Consider the following 17,825-nt stretch of genomic DNA (forward strand, 5'->3'; position numbering starts at 1 on the left):
TTCTCTACGTAGGTCGGAATTGATCAAGTGAAATAGGACAAATGTCACTTGTCCGCTAGCTCATTTTCATCATGTGACATAGTCTGTAGGGTAAGGCGTATATATATTTATAGTTGAGTTGTGCGCTTTGTTTAAAACATCAACACACGTCCCATTCTTAACATTACCATTGTACAATATAATATGTACGTTCAACATCCTCTTACCAGTATGTTTGTTTTATAACTAATTTATTATTACAGAACTATACTATGCTTAATATAATTAACAATTAGCATAATCACTAACATATACATCTAATTATTTCATAAGAAGTTGTAGGTTATATAGAATTCAAAAAGTTTGAGTAAAATCCATAAGTAAAAGAAAATGAACTTTCATTTTAAGGTAATATTGGTAAAACATTTAATGCTGTTAATTGTACTACCATGTGATCGTTACAGTAAGTAACTTGTTTTTTAAAGGTTTTGAAAAGTATATTTCAACGCACAAATTTTGGATGATATTGGTGTTGTGGATGTCATTCATAAAGTAAAAAATGGTGATTGGAAATTTATATTAAATATTGACGAATAATTTAATTGTATAGTAAACAATTATTTACTTATTATTTTTTAATTTTTTAATATTTGTATCATAAATTTTCTTTAATCCTGACATTATTCATTCAATCAGCGATAGAAACTTTCGCAATAATGATACCTTTTTCCCATAAATCTCGAACTATTTGAATCTAAAAAAAAATAAAAAATACGTTAAAGAAAATCAGTTATTTTTAGTAAAACGGTACCCTTCGATACTACCTTCTTATCTGTTTCATTAATTGGCAGAGTTTTTACCCTAATATAATGCGGAAATTTCTGATAAAGTTTTTGTATGGCAGGCACAAATTCTTCATCCACTTCTAGATATTGTAATTCATACTCATGATACTCTTTGGAATTATCACATGAGTAATACAAATGATATGCATAGTCATCTTTAACTAACCTGAAAAAATTTGATTCATATTATAGTGATTTGATATTAGAATATAACTTATAATTTAAGACATAGATAATTATTTGCAGTATAAATTTTATGTTAAAAAATCACTAATTGTAAGTAACCATATAACGTGGACATTCGTGAGCTTATATATTTCGTGGAATCTTCGCAGTTGACCTTCAAAACTATATTGCAAGTAAGAGCTGTAACGGGATATTTCATTCGGGGCGCGAATCTTACCCGTTAAGGAAAAACTGTCCCCAGCGTCGCGAGGCTATCCGCCGCCTCAATTCAGCTCGTTCGAACGGCGTCGATCTTCAGATCTTCCGCCCCAGAGCCCGTGAAAACTCACACGTGCAGGACACATGCGGAGATCCGGGTTGCCCAGTGACTCAAGGTCGGGCAGGTTCTGTCATGGGCGTGAAGAGGGAACAACCAGTGGGGATTCGGAAGAAAGAACTCTCAGTCGGTTGTCGGAAGAATCAATATCTTTATTTACGTCTGTCACTTCAATCTTACAATCGTAACACCGCGGCCGAGAGGTTTTGTCGAGTGTCCCGCGCGCGACGAGAGAGAGAAAGAAGACGCACTATCTAATCGCACTTTCCGTCCGCACGCATTTACATTTAAAGTCGGGGACTTACGCTGCGAGGACAAGTCGCTGAAGATCGAGTAGCTCTGACGGTGTGCACGGATCGCGTTGGCTCCTGCCACTTCTCGGTGAGGGACCTCTCAGTCGGGGCTTTCGCTGCCCGAATCTGCAGTTGCCCGCGACCCTCGACTGTTGCCTCAGATCGCTCTGGGCAACTGATAGTGGGCAGCGAACGACCTTTGTCTGAGAGATGATTTCTTGGCGACCTCTGGGCCACTGGGTCTTCGTATGCTATCGGCCAGGTTGCCCCTCGAACTTCACTGACTTGATCACTTGACACTTGCGTTCTTCCTATCCGCAGGTCCGGACTTGACTAACTCTACCCATTCCCTCCTCCGTTGTCGCGCGCACGCCGGCCGGCGGCCTGATCGCTCTCTTTCCCCTTCCTATTATTCCTAATGTCCCGCGGTACGCGCGCCTGACTCGCGCCAGTCGGCGCCCTAATCTCTCTCCTTTCTCTCGCTCCTTCGCTCGTTCGTCTCGCGGGCGCTTCTCCTCCTCGGGTTTGTTTCTGCGGACCGGCTTTTACGTAGCTCCACGCGATAGGGGCGCTTAGGTTACACCTTTAACGAGTGACACTCGTTACAGAGCTTATTCAAATGACTAGCTCAAATCATTTAGAATACACGGGGATGCGATAGAGCGCGAATAGGTACATTTACTAGTTTTAATATCAACGCTGTAAAGAAAAATAGTAGGCTAGAGGGTATCCAATAACCAAAACTAAGAATTATAAATACAACTCGCTGGATATTGTTGGCTGAGGTACACTTTGTGAGGCAATAAGCTGAATTTAAATGAATTCTTGATTGAGAGCTATTGACATTAGTTTATTGAACCGGGAACCAGTTTACTCTAATAGATGTTTGACTAACTTTTACTATGGCTTGACCTTATGGCAAAAGGAAACGTTCAAGAAATCGTGAACAGCTTGTGAACAGCTATAGGTCTGCAACTTTCTATAGACATTGTCAAATAATAAATCATTAGTTTTCGGACATAGAACTGACTCCTTTTTCTATGGTCGGACGCTAAAAATTTCGTTAACCTCGTACTGTGTTAATCCGTTGTTTTTGAGGAAATACATGTCCAAACGAGTTCTACCTCGGGTTTTACGAAAGGAACTTTTCATTTTTCTTGCGCATTTTTCTTTTTTCATTCAGAAATTTTCTCGCTGAGAATTTTTTTCAATTTCGCATGAATCAGCAAGGCGTTCAGATTTTGGCCCGCTTGCTCATTCGATACCACATTCGGCGCAATGCTGAGATTCGTGTAAGCGTGCCCAACGGTAAGACGTACTCGATGCCAAGCATTGCTTCACTCAACTTCAGACAAAGATGTGCCAGTGGACGACTCACTCCTTTGAGATCACTCTGGTGATCTTGATGTCACCGTCAGGTACCCTACGGAGCAACCCATAGTATCGAGGTCCAGGCTCCCGGCAACTGCGAAACGAAAGCTCTATACAGGGAAAAAATGTGGAAGGAGTCCTAGTGAGCAATGTCGTTACAATCTGCATCTGCAAACTTGCCGTTCTGGTCGGAGAAGCTAGAGTTGTGGTTTATAAAAATCAAATCTGTTTTTCAGGTTCTTGGAATCCGCTGAGATAACTCTAAATAACCCCTGACGATCGGCGCATTTAATATCGCGGCGCTCAGAAACATCACTAACATCGTCAAGGCAGAGCCCGAGGCAGACAAATACTCAACCCTCAAAGTCTGGTTGTTCAAGTGTTTTAGCATCACCACCGATAAGAAGCTAGAAACGCTGCTCAATTACTTCGAGCTTGAGACCAAGAAGTCTTATAGGTATATGGCTTAGCTTTATAGAATTATGGTTTCGTTTCAACGGGCTCAGAATTAGCTCCCAAAGTCCAGAATATTCTGGAAATATTTAGTGCTAGCAGCATGGACGAGCTGTTTAGTACTGCTGACACGATCGTGGAGATCACCCCCTGCGCCGCCCGTGCTCGCTGTGAACCAACAACTGAGTGCAGCAGCAGTGCACAACCGGTCCTCTGACCTGGTGGAATTAAAATTGCTGCTTATCCAGCTAATCTCGGCAATTAGAGACCTACCTAAACGTGTAGTGGAAGCAGTCCATCAGCCCAGGGCGCAAGGAGGTTAAGACACCACTCGGCAACGGAATCGCTCTATCTTCCGGACAAGGTCACACTCAAGCGAAGAGCCACGCGCTGCAACCTTCCTTACTAATTCAACGACTAACAGCAATGGCAATCGGGAAACCAATAAGGCTGCTACCTGCGCCAGTGACAGGCAGCAGCTCAACCGTCGTCCAGATACCCGCTGGAAGGTCATGGAGGGAGAATCGGTTTATCGTCCAGGACCAAGCAACGTATTTTTTATATATTTTTTTTAATAATATTTTTTATAATAATAGTGTCCATTCTACCGTGCAACGATTAGAGCGCCAAGACCGAACCAGACACGAATCTCACTGCCGCCAATGGATTATCGATCCGCACTCGAAATCGTAGGGTCTTTTAGTTAGACCTAGGAGTTCACAGTCCATTTATCTGGTCATTTATCTCCTTGTGGAGGTAAAAATTCCAATACTGAGCACTGATTCCTCAACTTAATACTGCCTTCTGCCTGCCCTGAGACAACGAAAGCTGGTTGACGAGACAACTTTCCTAGCAACTGCTGGCGATATTAACCAGGTTTAAGTCGCTCCGTTGTTGCTATGTCGCCTTTACGCGCCAGTGCAGGCGCAGAAAAAATGTTGAAAAGCTCATAGGAGCTAATTTTAAGCGTTTTCTGGCCAAGAAAGGTCTTTTCACTGGATCAACAGCATCTACGCAGCACCACATCATCACCGCCGGTCCCGCGGTGTTCGCTAGACCTCGTCAGATACTATGTGAAAGCTAGAAGTTGTCAAGGAAACCTCCGACCGACGGGAGATTATAGAAGCTTAAATACCCAGACTTCGCTCGATCGTTATCCAATCTCTTTGATTTACGATCTATTGCTGCAGTTACATGGTGGACTCATCTTTTCAAATATAGATCTGAAACGAACGTACTTCCAAATCCCGGTAGCTCGAGAGAACATCCCCAAAAATGCCATCACCACTGTATTTGAACTATTTGAGTTCGTAGGGATATCTCTCGGTCTCTCAAGAACGCCACCCAGACGTTTCAGCGATACATGGATGGCATCCTTGATTGCCTGGAATTCATCTCTTGCTACCTGAATAATCTACTCGACGCCTCAGATAACTTGCAGGAGCATTTGGTACACCTACAAGCAGTATTCGACATCTCATTTACTAACAGTCCCAAAGTAAGCTGATAAAAGTGCCAATTCACCAAGGATAAGGTAACATTTCTCGGCTTTCGGATTAATGCCCAAGGTTTTAAGTCGTCTTCAAGAAAGGTGGAAGCGATCCTGGAGATTCTAAGGCTTTCGATTATCTATAAGTTGAAGAGCTTTCTAGGAGCGGCAAACTATTTTAGAGCCCTCATTTCGCACGCTGCCGAGTCACAAGCACTGCTCAACGAGAGTGCGAAAAGCACTGAGAAGCAGGAGACGGTCATCGTAGAATGGACGCCGAAACTTGCTACCGCCGTTGAGGATATCAATAGGTCCCTCGTCGAGGTTACGTGCTTTGCACTTTTGCATTCGAGCGGAACAGTTATTCTGACGGCCGATGTCTCGGCCATGGCTATTAGCGGATACCTGGAACAGCACGTTGACGAAAAGTGCCTTCCCGTTGGGTTTTTCTCGAAAAAACTGTCTCGGACTGAGCGTAACTACAGCCTATACTCGCCATCTTTGCGACGCTTTAGCACTTTGCCCACATCGTGAAGGGCAAAGCATTCATGATTCGAACAGACCATAAGCCTTTTTTCAAGGTGTTCCAGCAGCAACCCAAGAAATCCTTTCTCCGCCAATCTCTCCAACTAGACTACATTGGATAATTCTACATGTTTATAATACACATTTCTGATGAAGAGAACGTCGTGGCTGATGCCAGAATCTGCACCATCAACATGTCGACCAAGATCGACACTCAGGCCATCAGCGAAACGCAGGCCGAATACGGGATGGCACGTATTGGTGAGAACCTCTCCTCGCTCACTCTTGAGTCGATCGAAATTGATGGGTATAATTTCTTCTAGGATAATACGACTGGAGTAATACGCTCGTTCTCGCCCTCCAGCCCTTTGGAAGACAGCCTTCGATAGTTATCCACGGTTCAGCTTATCCAAGCAACATAGAGACGAGAAGAAAAATTGCGGGTGAAGTTTCTTTGGCCTGGCATCTGGAAGGACGCGCTAACATGGTCGCATGAGTGCATCATATACCAGCGTACCAAGATTCACCACCATACCAGAAATCAGCCTGTTAGCATCGAGGTGACAAAAGGACGCTTCAACCATGTCCATCTCGACATCATCATCATGCCATACTTTTGGACGGATACTTATATTGTCTGACTATAATTGACAGGTATATCGAGACAATAACGGTGGCGTTCCATTGAGGCGGAATCATCATCTCCAGGATACCGATGACTATCACGACCGACCAGGACTCTTAATTCATGTCGGCACTATTCAACTTGCTGGCTAGGCTTATCGGGGTAACTTGATTGCAAACGACACTGTACTACCCAACCTACAGTTAAATGGCATGGTTAGATGATGGCATAGGACACTTAATATCGCATTAATATGCCAACCAAGTTCTCGATAGACTGACCTCCTATAGACGGTTCTCTTACAACTACGGATAGTCTACAAGGAGGACATTGAGGAATCCCTAACAGAGCTTTTCCTGGGAACGACCATACGGATTCTAGGCGAATTATCGCTTAGGATCTGGTTGTCTATTTAGTGATGTTTCTTGATCACTTGCGCGGGTATTTCCAAACTCCCTGACCAACACCAATGACGTACCATACCAGACAGAGATCCGTTATGCGCGGTAACTTACGCACGTGCACACCCACGTCTTCAAGTTAGGGGCGCCAATAAAGCTGCATCCAAATCGGCCTTATTCGGGCCCACATAATGTCATCGAGAGGCTAGATGATCAGAGGTACGTCATAGATGTCGACGGTATCAATATACCATCTCGACGCTTAAACTACAGCCGTCGTACTTAGAAGCAGAGGTCCAAGAGGCCCAGCTGACTCAGCTCCGCACAGTGTTCCTGAAACATGCAAAAGTGGTTCAAAAATGGATCCAAAATCCGCTAACACAGAAAGTTTCTACATCATTTGTAGATGAAAAAAATGAAAAATTGAAAATCCTAAGTGATCGGTTTCGAAAGTTACGGACGTTTTTGTATTTACGCTATGCGCGCTCATGAAGTGCTATAAGTAGAGCTTTCGAGGCCACATGTGCAATCCGTTTTTTAACTATAAATCAAGTAAATTGAGCTTTTATTCAGTATTTATTGTTAATTATAGTATTTTTTCAACAATTTATTGTTATGTTAATAAATTATTTACTTGGCTTAGTGAACAATCCAAGACTTAAGTGTCAATCTTACGATGCATAAACAATTTTTTTTAGATCAATTAATGTTTTACTATAAAAAAAATTGTTTTCGTTTTTAACAAACTTCGCAACAACAAATTGAGTAATTAAAAAATTGGCTGTAATAAATTTTGAAATAATAATTTCAGAATTAATGTACTGAACCCACTTTTAGCGCGACCCAGGATCAACGACGAGGACGTAGTGGTTACCTGATCCCTTTTTTGTTTTTTTTTGTTTTTTTTTTTGTTTTCAATTTTTTTAATTTTTTTTTATATTTTGTATAAACGTAAGTTGACAATAGAGCTTTTGATAATTTTTTCTTTAACAACAATGGAACGAGTAATAGAGTTTTCTTTAAATATTTGTAATTAATAGTTAAAGCTGCAGTGATGAAAATTTAACTACAGCTTTTAGTAGATTTGGTAAATAACTTTCACGGTGATAACCATTTACTTTGTAACGTTCCCAAAACTTTAAAAAGTCACGATGAATTGACTCACCACTCTGCTCTAACCAAAAACCTAAGCCATTATTGTTTCCAATAAACTTAAAACCTTCTTTTACGTGTGAAAGAATAACATGAATTTTTAATGTCTCTGAAAGCTGTTCAATACTTTCTAAAGTTTGTTTTAATTCTTCAATATAATCATCAAGTGAAGATCCTACTTTTCCAGAGGTGAAACAACAGTTTACCACCTTGTCCATAGCTTTAAAAGCTGCAATAAAAGGTAAAATTTTAAAAATACCTACCTCTCCACATATTTCAATATCTTTAAGTCTATCAGACTCTTTCACAAGCTTCCTACATGCATTGCCCTCAAAAGCATCGCCATAATAATTTTTTGAAATAAGATTGAGTTTGTGTGGCCATAATCGAGCTTTTTCTAAGCCTAAAAGGGAAACCACACCTTGCCAAAATAAGTGGTTTACAAAACCTTGCAGGATACGTAATTCAGGTTAAACACATTTCTCCAAAACACAAACATCATCTTCTTCATCAAAAATGGGAGGATTAATTGTGCTGTGACACATCCTTCTACATTCCTTTTCTTCTCTTTGATTGCTTAAAAGTTGATATCTAACGAAATCTCTTCTTAAATCGTCAAATATTTTTAACTTTGTAGCACTTGCGACTTCCAGTGCATCAGATTCATTTGAAGTAGTGTTGCCATTCAAACTTGTATCTGGAGTCGATTTGCGTCTCAATTTATTTAGAGAGACGAAGCAGTACGGACAAGGATATGACGAAGTTACAGTTTGTTGACCATTTACAATCAACAAAACCTTAAAGTCTGCAACAAATTTGAAGGGGATATCATTAAGTTTAGTCAAATCAAATAAAAGCTGAATATTTGCGTGAGTTTCTTTGATTGCAGGAACAACAATATCAACCTATTGACACTTGATAGCTTACCTTTTTTGCTTAAGCGACCTCCCTCAGAGTACAGCGTTCTTTTTTCGGGACAATTGAAATCAACTTAATCTTCTGGATCACTTTCGTCATAACAATCTTCTTGCATGGAACTTTCTTCATTTTTAGGTGAATAACCAGCAGGCATAATACATAAACTAATTTTGAAAAAATTTTGTCCACCATCAGCCATAGCTTTGATACAAAAATTGCCCACTAATCCTCTACTTTCGATAACTTTGTCTAAAAGTTCTTCTGCGTTGGCATAGACAACAGGGCGTGATTGCTTTTCTGCATCTGTTCCGCTTTCACAATCAAATTCATGTACACCTGATTTGTAAACATCTTTTAATTCTTTAGACTTTTTTGACATATGCTCTCTGTAGTTTTTTGGAATAGACATTCTACCTACATTACACCTTATGAAATTTGTAATTTTTTTCATTTCTCTTTGTGAAGCTGCTAGTTGGACTCGAAAATTATCTAATTTATCTTCATCGAAGAACACTGTCTTATCAATCTTATTTACTGTGATCCTTGTACTTCGCCCAGCAGTACTTAAGTTCAAGTTGACATTGACTCGTCTGCCATTTAGATCAGGTTAAGATTCTAGATTGTTTTTAATAACATGCGTTGTAATTTGCTGTTGTACTTTTTCTGGGAGTTTCTCAACGAAGCTTATTATATTATCCCTAAGATTATTGCAAATATGAGTTTTACCTCTTTTTATTTCTTGATAACACTTGCTGCAATATTTAATAAAATCAACAGAATCACTACTTTTATTCAATGAAAGCTTCTCTAGTTTGTGTGATTAATAAAAGCCAGTAGAAATATCAATTTCTTTATTTATATCTCTAAATTTCCCTCTGCCTTTCTCAACTTTAATGTGCCCTTTGGATTTGGCAGTCAATCACACATAACAATCATAATCGTTATTCAAGCGAGTTTGTTTCAATAATAATAATTCCTCATAATGAGGCATAGTTGGTAATTGCCGATTGAAAATTTCTTTTTGAAAATCAAGCAGTGTCAAATAACAAGACCTGTATATGCACAAAGGATATTTTTCATCATTTAAATCAAATTCTTTAGATATAAACTTTTTTATAAGTTTTTCAATAGATTGACTTATTAAAAATTTGTCTGGCTTAATTTTTCCAAAGATAATTTTTCGACCACAGGGGCCACATACTTTTTTTCTATTATCCTGATGAAAACACGGCGGAGTCATTTTTAAAACATAAGTTTCAAAAATGCAACTCAAAGAGGTTTTGTGGATTTTTCTTCGGTATACGAGTATATGTTACTTCAACATGAATTTTCCTCTTACAGATTAGCATGCGCTATCTAGCGGTATAAATAGAAGCTGAAAATTGGCATATATTTAGAAAAAAAAACAAGAACTCTATCAAAATTAGCTGAAGCATTTTGAGATAAATGGAAGATTAAACCTTTCAAGTTTTGGATTATTCATTAAGCCAAGTAAATAATTTAATAACATAACAATAAATTGTTGAAAAAATACTATAATTAACAATAAATACTGAATAAAAGTTTAATTTACTTGATTTATAGTTAAAAAAAGGATTGCACATGTAGCCTCGAAAGCTCTACTTATAGCACTTCATGAGCGCGCATAGCGTAAATACAAAAACGTCCGTACCTTTCGAAACCGTTCACGTAGGATTTTCAATTTTTCATTTTTTTCATCTACAAATGATGTAGAAACTTTCTGCGTTAGCGGATTTTGGATCCATTTTTGAACCACTTTTGCATGCTTCAGGAACACTGTGTCTGGTCACAAAACGTGATCTATTAGCTACCCGAACAGCCAGCCTAGAATGTATTACCAATCGCAGCGTTGCAAACCAGCCACCGCATAATCAAGGTCAGGTCAATCTTCATCCAGCAACTCAAGCCGCGCATTTACCACAGCTGTCTACTCCTGCAGATCAGGTAATTTCCAGGAAGGAAGTGGTTGTGGCAACACAGACTAACCACGTAAGTCCAGCACCAGGTGGCGCAACAGCACGCGACTACCAGACATGCACGGAAGCAGACACAATTGCCGTGCCAAAAATTCTAGACGACTTCCGCTTCTGATTTTTCGTCGAACTCGCTTTATCACAATATTGTCGCGATAAACGAAGTATCCCGAGCGAAATCTCACGCTAACTACCGCGAATTCCGAAAACCACGAGTGCCCGAGTGTTCATCCGCACGAAGTACCATAACTTTAGTATCTCGCGGATAACTGAAACTGTAAATTAGCTGTAAATAAAACAGCATTCAAAACTTAATTTAAATTTGCCATTTATTCTATCTATAGCACAACACGTTCCTCTCCTCAAGCGATACAACGAATAACTAGTACGTATATATGTCTCTGAAAGTATGTGGCAGCATATATTGGCATATTATACATTATATTGTTATTGCATGAATATGAAGTAATATAAATATATGTATATTATTCGTATTCATATTATATAAAAATCTGAGCAATATTTGTATATTACACAGGTCGACAACTTTTAAAATAAGAAAAAACCCAGATATGTGACTAAGTATACCCGAAGGCTTTTGATGCGCTGAATCCAAATCTAGCGTTATATTTCGTCCATGAACAGATCAATTCTGGTTTTCAAAATATCCTAACCTAAAAGTGCAAAAAACACTATTTTTCGCTAATTTTGAGGTTACGTTACAACTTGAATGAAGTTTTTTTGAAAAACCTGAAATACCACTTTGAAGTGTAACTTTTATCTTTTTAAATACTTTTTCTAGCCCTCGAAAATCTTTTTTTTTACCGAGATATCGTTGTTTGAAATTTTCTATTTTAGCGATTTAGAGAAAATTGAATTGTGAAGGTCAAGGGTTATTGCCGTACAGGTTACAGGATCTGTGGGTTAAGGAAATTGGGATGTAAGAGTCTGAGATTATTGGGTTATAATTGAAAGTGGGTTGTAAGGATTCAGGGTTATAGGGTGCAAATCCTGGGCTTGTACTTAAATAAAATTGGGCTTTAGTTTTTTCAGTTGAGTTTTTTCAGTTTCAAAAAAGATTGAGTAAGAATTCCTGGCATTTGAAGTCACTCTCGAAATCGCTAAAATACAAAGAACGATATCTCGGTGACAAAAAAGATTTTGGAGGCCTAGAAAGTGGATTTTAAAGAGTAAGAGTTACGCTTTAAGATGGTATTTCCGGTTAGGAGAAAAAAATTTATTCAAGGTAAGACGTAACCTCAAAATTAGCAAAAAACAGTGTTTTTTGCACTTTTAAGTTAGGATATTTTGAAAACCAGAATTGATCTGTTCATGGACGAATTCTAACGCCGGATTTGGATTCAGCGCATCAAAAGCCTTCAAACACACCTAATCACCTGTCTGAGTTTTTTTGGCTGTTGGCCTGTGTTATATTATTTTAGAATCTGAATAAATGTTTAGATTATATTATTTCGGCTATAAGACATTATATTTAGATATGACAAGCTATTTTTCGAAATTCTGACTTGAACTTATATTTAGCTTTTGAATCATAAGTCCAAAATTGAAATTCTAAATTTTGACACTACTTTAGTATATCTGCTATAGTAGTACCAGCAAGTCTGACTTTCGTTCAAGAATTTTCAAAACATACTCGACAGTCTCAAAACAATTTACACCGAATATCAGTGATAAGAATTCGATGACGCTACAAAACATTTCATTTTCACGAAGTCGTATTGTTTATATATCGCTTACACAACTACGTCTAAGATACGAGGTGTGTTCAAAAAGTACCCGAAATTATCGTTTTTCCAAAAAAATATTTATTTATTCGTTTACATGAATGTGGTCCTCTTCAAAGTAATCCCCCCCCCCCCAGATATAATACACTTATGCCAGCGTTTTTTCCAATCTTCGAAGCACTCTTGATATTCACTTTTTGGTATATCCTTGAGCACTCTCAGCGATTCGGCCTTTATTTCTTCAATTGAGGAAAAACGCCGTCCTTTCACGGGTATCTTCAACTTTGGGAACAGGAAAAAGTCACACGGAGCCATATCTGGTGAATATGGAGGTTGGGGCACGACTACGGTATTGTTTTTGGCCAAAAAATTACGAACAAGCAACGACGAGTGAACAGGTGCGTTATCGTGATGCAAAAGCCATGAATTGTTTTTCCATAAATTGGGGCGTTTTTTTCGGATTGCTTCACGCAAACGTCGCATAACTTCAAGGTAATACTCTTTATTAACCGTACGACCTTGTGATAAGAACTCATGATGCACCACGCCCCTGCAGTCAAAGAAAACTGTAAGCAAAACCTTCACATTTGATCGAACTTGGAGTGCTTTTTTCGCTCTTGGTGACTTTGAATGCTTCCAGTTGGACGATTGTGCTTTGGTTTCGACATCATAACCGTACACCCATGTTTCATCACCAGTTATAACCCTTTCAAGCAAACTTGGATCGTCGTTGATGTAGTTTAACAACTCCTGAGCGATGTTCATGCGATTGTTATTTTGGTCAAAGTTCAGCAGTTTTGGAATGAATTTTGCTGCCACCCGTTTCATACCCAAAACATTTGAAAAAATGTAATGACATGAGCCAATTGATATGCCAACTTCATCAGCAACTTCTCTAATTGTGATTCGGCGATCATTCAGAACCATTTTTTCCACTTTTTTCACATTTTCATCGATTGTTGACGTGCTGGGTCGACCGGAGCGTTCGTCATCTTCAACGTCTTCGCGGCCATCTTGGAAACGCTTATACCACTCGTAAACACTTGTTTTTTCCATAGCAGACTCACCATAGACTTTTTGTAATATTTCACACACTTTGTTACACTTTATTTCATTTTTTACGCAAAATTTAATACCAATTTTTTGATTCATTTCTTTTAAAAAACGAAAATCGCCGAGCTCATAAAAAAACGTCAAACCTTAGCGACTACCGCAGATAAAGTAAACAGTGAATATAGCTGAAAATTTTATGATACTTCAGGGGCATGTATACCAAAACAATAAAAAAAAATTTTGACAATCGAACTCTCCAGACCCGCGAAATTTAAAAATTCCGGGTATTTTTTTAACACACCTCGTACTCGGCATTCTCTTGGGCATAATTTTATGAACGATATAACGGTATAACTTCATGAAAATGAAGGTTTTTGTAGCGACATGGGATTCTTATTACCGCTAAGTTAAGAAATTAATCTACAAAAACATTATTAATACATGTTTTCTACAATTGATCGAACAATGAAAACAAAAATCAGTATGACAGTGACACACGATGATACACGATTATCGAATTTCAACCTACTGCGAAAATTGAAAAAGGAACAAAGAGACGTGACAAACGGATAAGCTAATAACAGTGATGAAGAAATCCTACTGACGACAGCCCGGATAGATTGCAGCTATTGAGGTAGATGATTTATAAACAATGGTTGTCAGCCAAACCCTTGATGCCTAATAATTAACGATTTGACATTTTTTTCTCGTTTCGATGATGATAATGAGAAATTCGAAACAGATTTAAACAAGATAGTAAAGCACTTTTATAAGAAGCTAATATTAGTTATATCTCATTTAGTTATAAAAAAATATATAAAAAATTTATAGATACAGATATCAACATACACATGTATAAATAATTATAAATAAAAAAAATTACAAACAAAAAATAAGTTATGTAGTTGAACACAAACGAGTTTTTATTCAAAATTAGTTTATTCTTAGTCTTCATACAATGAATAACAAGAAATAAATTTCCTATTTTAAACATAAACTATGTTTACAACAAAACAATTTATTTATACGTGACTGCTACTGTAGTTGCTGTCCGTATTTAGAATGATTGAGAGATATTTTATAGTTTTTCCACCTTACTAAAAAATCAAAGTGGACTGATTCCATTGTTTGCTTGAAAAAAAACATTATCCTTTCCCTTTCATTGAGCAAAAATCTTTAATATGGTAAAACATACGAGGTGTGATCAAAAAGTAAGGTGAATTTTGAAATTTAGCGGGCTACGTCCGTTCGATCTTCGACTTTTTTATTTGGTTATGTCGGTACACTCGTCTAGAACATACATTCCGAATTTCAGCTTTGTAGTATGTTTGGTTTGTTTGTGAGAGGCATCAAGGTTAGAAGTATTTTGCGTGCTCCACGATTTGCTGCTGTCTAAAAACATGGATCAAAGAGTTTGCATTAAATTTTGTGTGAAAAATGGAATCAAATGTTCCAAAACACTTGAAATGCTGAAAGTGGCATACGGTGAGTCTACTTTAAGCCACAAAAATGTTTACAAGTGGTATAAACTCTTCCAAGAAGGCCGAGAAGACACCGACGACGAACCTCGTTCTGGACGCCCCAGCACATCAACAACTGATGAGAATGTTGAAGAAGTGAAGAAAATAGTGTTGGGAAATCATCGAATTACCATTAGAGAAATTGCTGATGATATTGGCATCTCATCTGGTTCGTGCCAATCAATTTTGACGAGTGTTTTAGACATAAGACGTGTGTCAGCGAAGTTTGTTCCGAAATCGCTCAATTTCGACCAAAAGAAACGTCTCATGAGCATCGCCCAAGAGCTACTGAATGACGTCAACGATGATCCAGATTTACTCAACAGGGTTATAACAGGTGACGAAACATGGGTATACGGTTATGACGTCGAGACTAAGACTCAATCGTCCCAATGGAGGCATTCTGGATCACCAAGACCAAAAAAAGCACGCCAAGTTCGATCAAATGTAAAGGTTTTGCTTACAGTTTTCTTTGACTGCAGGGGCGTGGTGCATCATGAGTTCTTGCCACAGGGTAGAACAGTAAATAAGGAATATTACCTGCAAGTTATGCGCAATTTGCGCGAAGCAATCCGCCAGAAACGTCCGAATTTGTGGAAAAATAAAAATTGGCTTTTGCACCATGATAACGCCCCTGCTCACACATCGTTGCTTGTGCGCGAATTTTTGGCTAAAACCAACACAGTAACGATGCCACAGGCACCGTATTCCCCAGATCTGGCCCCCTGTGACTTCTTGTTCCCAAAACTGAAGAGGCCCATGAAAGGACGGCGTTTTGCCACGATTGAGGAGATAAAGACGGCATCGAAGGATGAACTAAACAAGATCACAAAAAATGATTTTTTGAAATGCTTTGAGGATTGGAAAAAGCGTTGGCACAAGTGCATTATATCCGAGAGGGATTACTCTGAAGGAGATAAAATAAAAATTGATGAATAAATAAATATTTTTTGAGAAAAATAAAAATTCACCTTACTTTTTGATCACACCTCGTATAATAGATTTTTGGCGTTACTGATATCTCCAAGTCCTATTAACTTTTTTAAAATAGATCTATTTTGTTGTTATAGCTTGGTTTCAACTGCATTCCAAAATAATCGTCAACAATGTTTTTGAATTTACTAAATGTATCAACATATTTAAACGCCGTATATCACCTTTTGATTGAAGAATGTCAATTTTACTCAAAAGAATGTAACAAGAGTTATCATTAAATTCTATGCCACCAATAGTGACTTTTCGTTTTACGTCATATTATTTAACTCATTCATCTGCAATTTTCTCAAATTCTTCCATCAATTCATTAACTAATGCGTTAACCACGCCAAGCAATAAATGCTATTCAGATAATGGAAAAATGCTTAAAATTTCAATGTTTTTATTTGCAGAAAAAATTAATGAGTGTATACAATTTTTGAAATCTTTTGCATTTTTTTTATTTACTCCGTTTATTAGCCATTTATCGTAATTTTTCACATAGTCTTTTATCGTTCATAATAAGCTTTTTTTATCTAATGTATATTTATTAGCATCACAATACCTATACGGAAACATACTTGAATGAGGTATTAAACTTGCTAATATATTTCCTAGCTAGAAATCTGTTGCAATCGTGTACGAAAATTTGTTTATATTCCGTATATTCCATAGTTTGAATAAATTATGATTTTTTTGAATACCAGGTGTGATTGCTAGAATAAATAGTTTTTATCACGTGGGAATCTTTAGATAATCTTGTTAACGCAATCTTGCAATTTTTGATATTTACTTCTACTTACAACATGTTCATCAATATTAAGATTTTGTATCGACAAACACAGTTTCAAAAAATCACCACCTCCATCAATGCCAAATTTTAAAAGTACGTCAAATATTTTTACTGATTCTGAAACGTGCGTAATAAAACCAGACAAAGGGTCTAGCCGGATAAGAAAGTCAAAACTGCCTTTGAGCCATCAGATAAAGTAACTCGGCCATTATGTTTGATATTTATAGAAACTCCTTTTTCCAAATTTTTAGACCCCTAGACTAAGGTGGGGCGCAATGGGTCTCCATTTGGTGTTTTGGGTCTTTTTAACGATATTTCGGTCAACTTTTAAGCTAGTAATAATTTTTTTTAGTTTTGTAGAGTTTTTTAAGTTCTTCAAAACTGTCTAGTTGAAAAAATGTTTGGTGCCAAATTCAAATTTTTATAGCGTTTTAAAAATTAAAAAAATTGTTTTCTCAAAAATTAAGAAAAACACTTTGGGAAAAAATATATTTTGTGTATTTTTAATTCGAAAATACGCCTATATTTCTTTTTAGATTTTTAAAATTGGTGGAACGATCTTGAAAAAAATTGTGATGTCCGGGTCACTATCTCAGGAACGTCTGAGGCGGACGTTATCTCAGGTGCTCTTTTTGGTTGGCGTGCGTACACCTAAACCGGGATGAGCAATTGGAGAATCAGAGCTTTCTACTTCACGTTTCGCGTTAAAAAGAAAAGTTTTTGACTACAAGTCTTCCATCGAATACCATAATCCAATGGAGAGAAATTTTCCAGATCTTGCTGAAATATTTCTCGAAGACTTAAATCTTTTGAATTTCGATTAGCTAAGTTATCAGTAAGAGGAAGAGGAAAGATAGGATAGCAAAAAAATTTTTGTTTTAACTTACTTTTTTTTATTTGACGTAGCTTTCTGGCACTTGGAGAGTTGGCTTCCTAACTAGTCGGACCTAACTTGAGTTGGAACTTGAGCTGGAACTAGATTGAACTAGAATGGCCTTTTTTCTCTTGTGCACGCCCTTTTAAAGCGTGGGGGTGGTTGGGAGGAAAATCCCTCTCTCAGCCCCTCAAAATTTGGGAAGAGTGGAAATGGCAGCAGTTTTTAATTTGCTGACTGAATTCTTTCCACTTTTCCCTCTCAGCTTTCGGGCGCTAATTGATTCGGGGGCGTGCGCTCAAGGGTATGGGCCCTATC

At 37.8% G+C, this 17,825-nt stretch overlaps 1 protein-coding gene across 1 annotated transcript in view; it reads right to left on the reverse strand.

Moving 5' to 3' along the window:
- Nucleotides 1-402: 402 nt before the first annotated feature.
- LOC131671689 (ribosomal oxygenase 1) overlaps nt 403-17,825 on the reverse strand; it is a 140,800-nt gene continuing 123,377 nt past the window's right edge. The window contains exons 4-5 of the mRNA XM_058948308.1: nt 804-990; nt 403-733 (exon numbers count right to left, since the gene is read on the reverse strand). Coding sequence (XP_058804291.1) covers nt 668-733; nt 804-990 — 253 coding nt within the window. The 3' untranslated portion in view covers nt 403-667. The remainder of the gene's footprint in view (nt 734-803; nt 991-17,825) is intronic.

Source organism: Phymastichus coffea, unplaced genomic scaffold (assembly GCF_024137745.1).
Source record: "Phymastichus coffea isolate CEN01 unplaced genomic scaffold, Cenicafe_Pcof_1.1 PCOF00010, whole genome shotgun sequence".
Lineage (NCBI taxonomy): Eukaryota > Metazoa > Arthropoda > Insecta > Hymenoptera > Eulophidae > Phymastichus > Phymastichus coffea.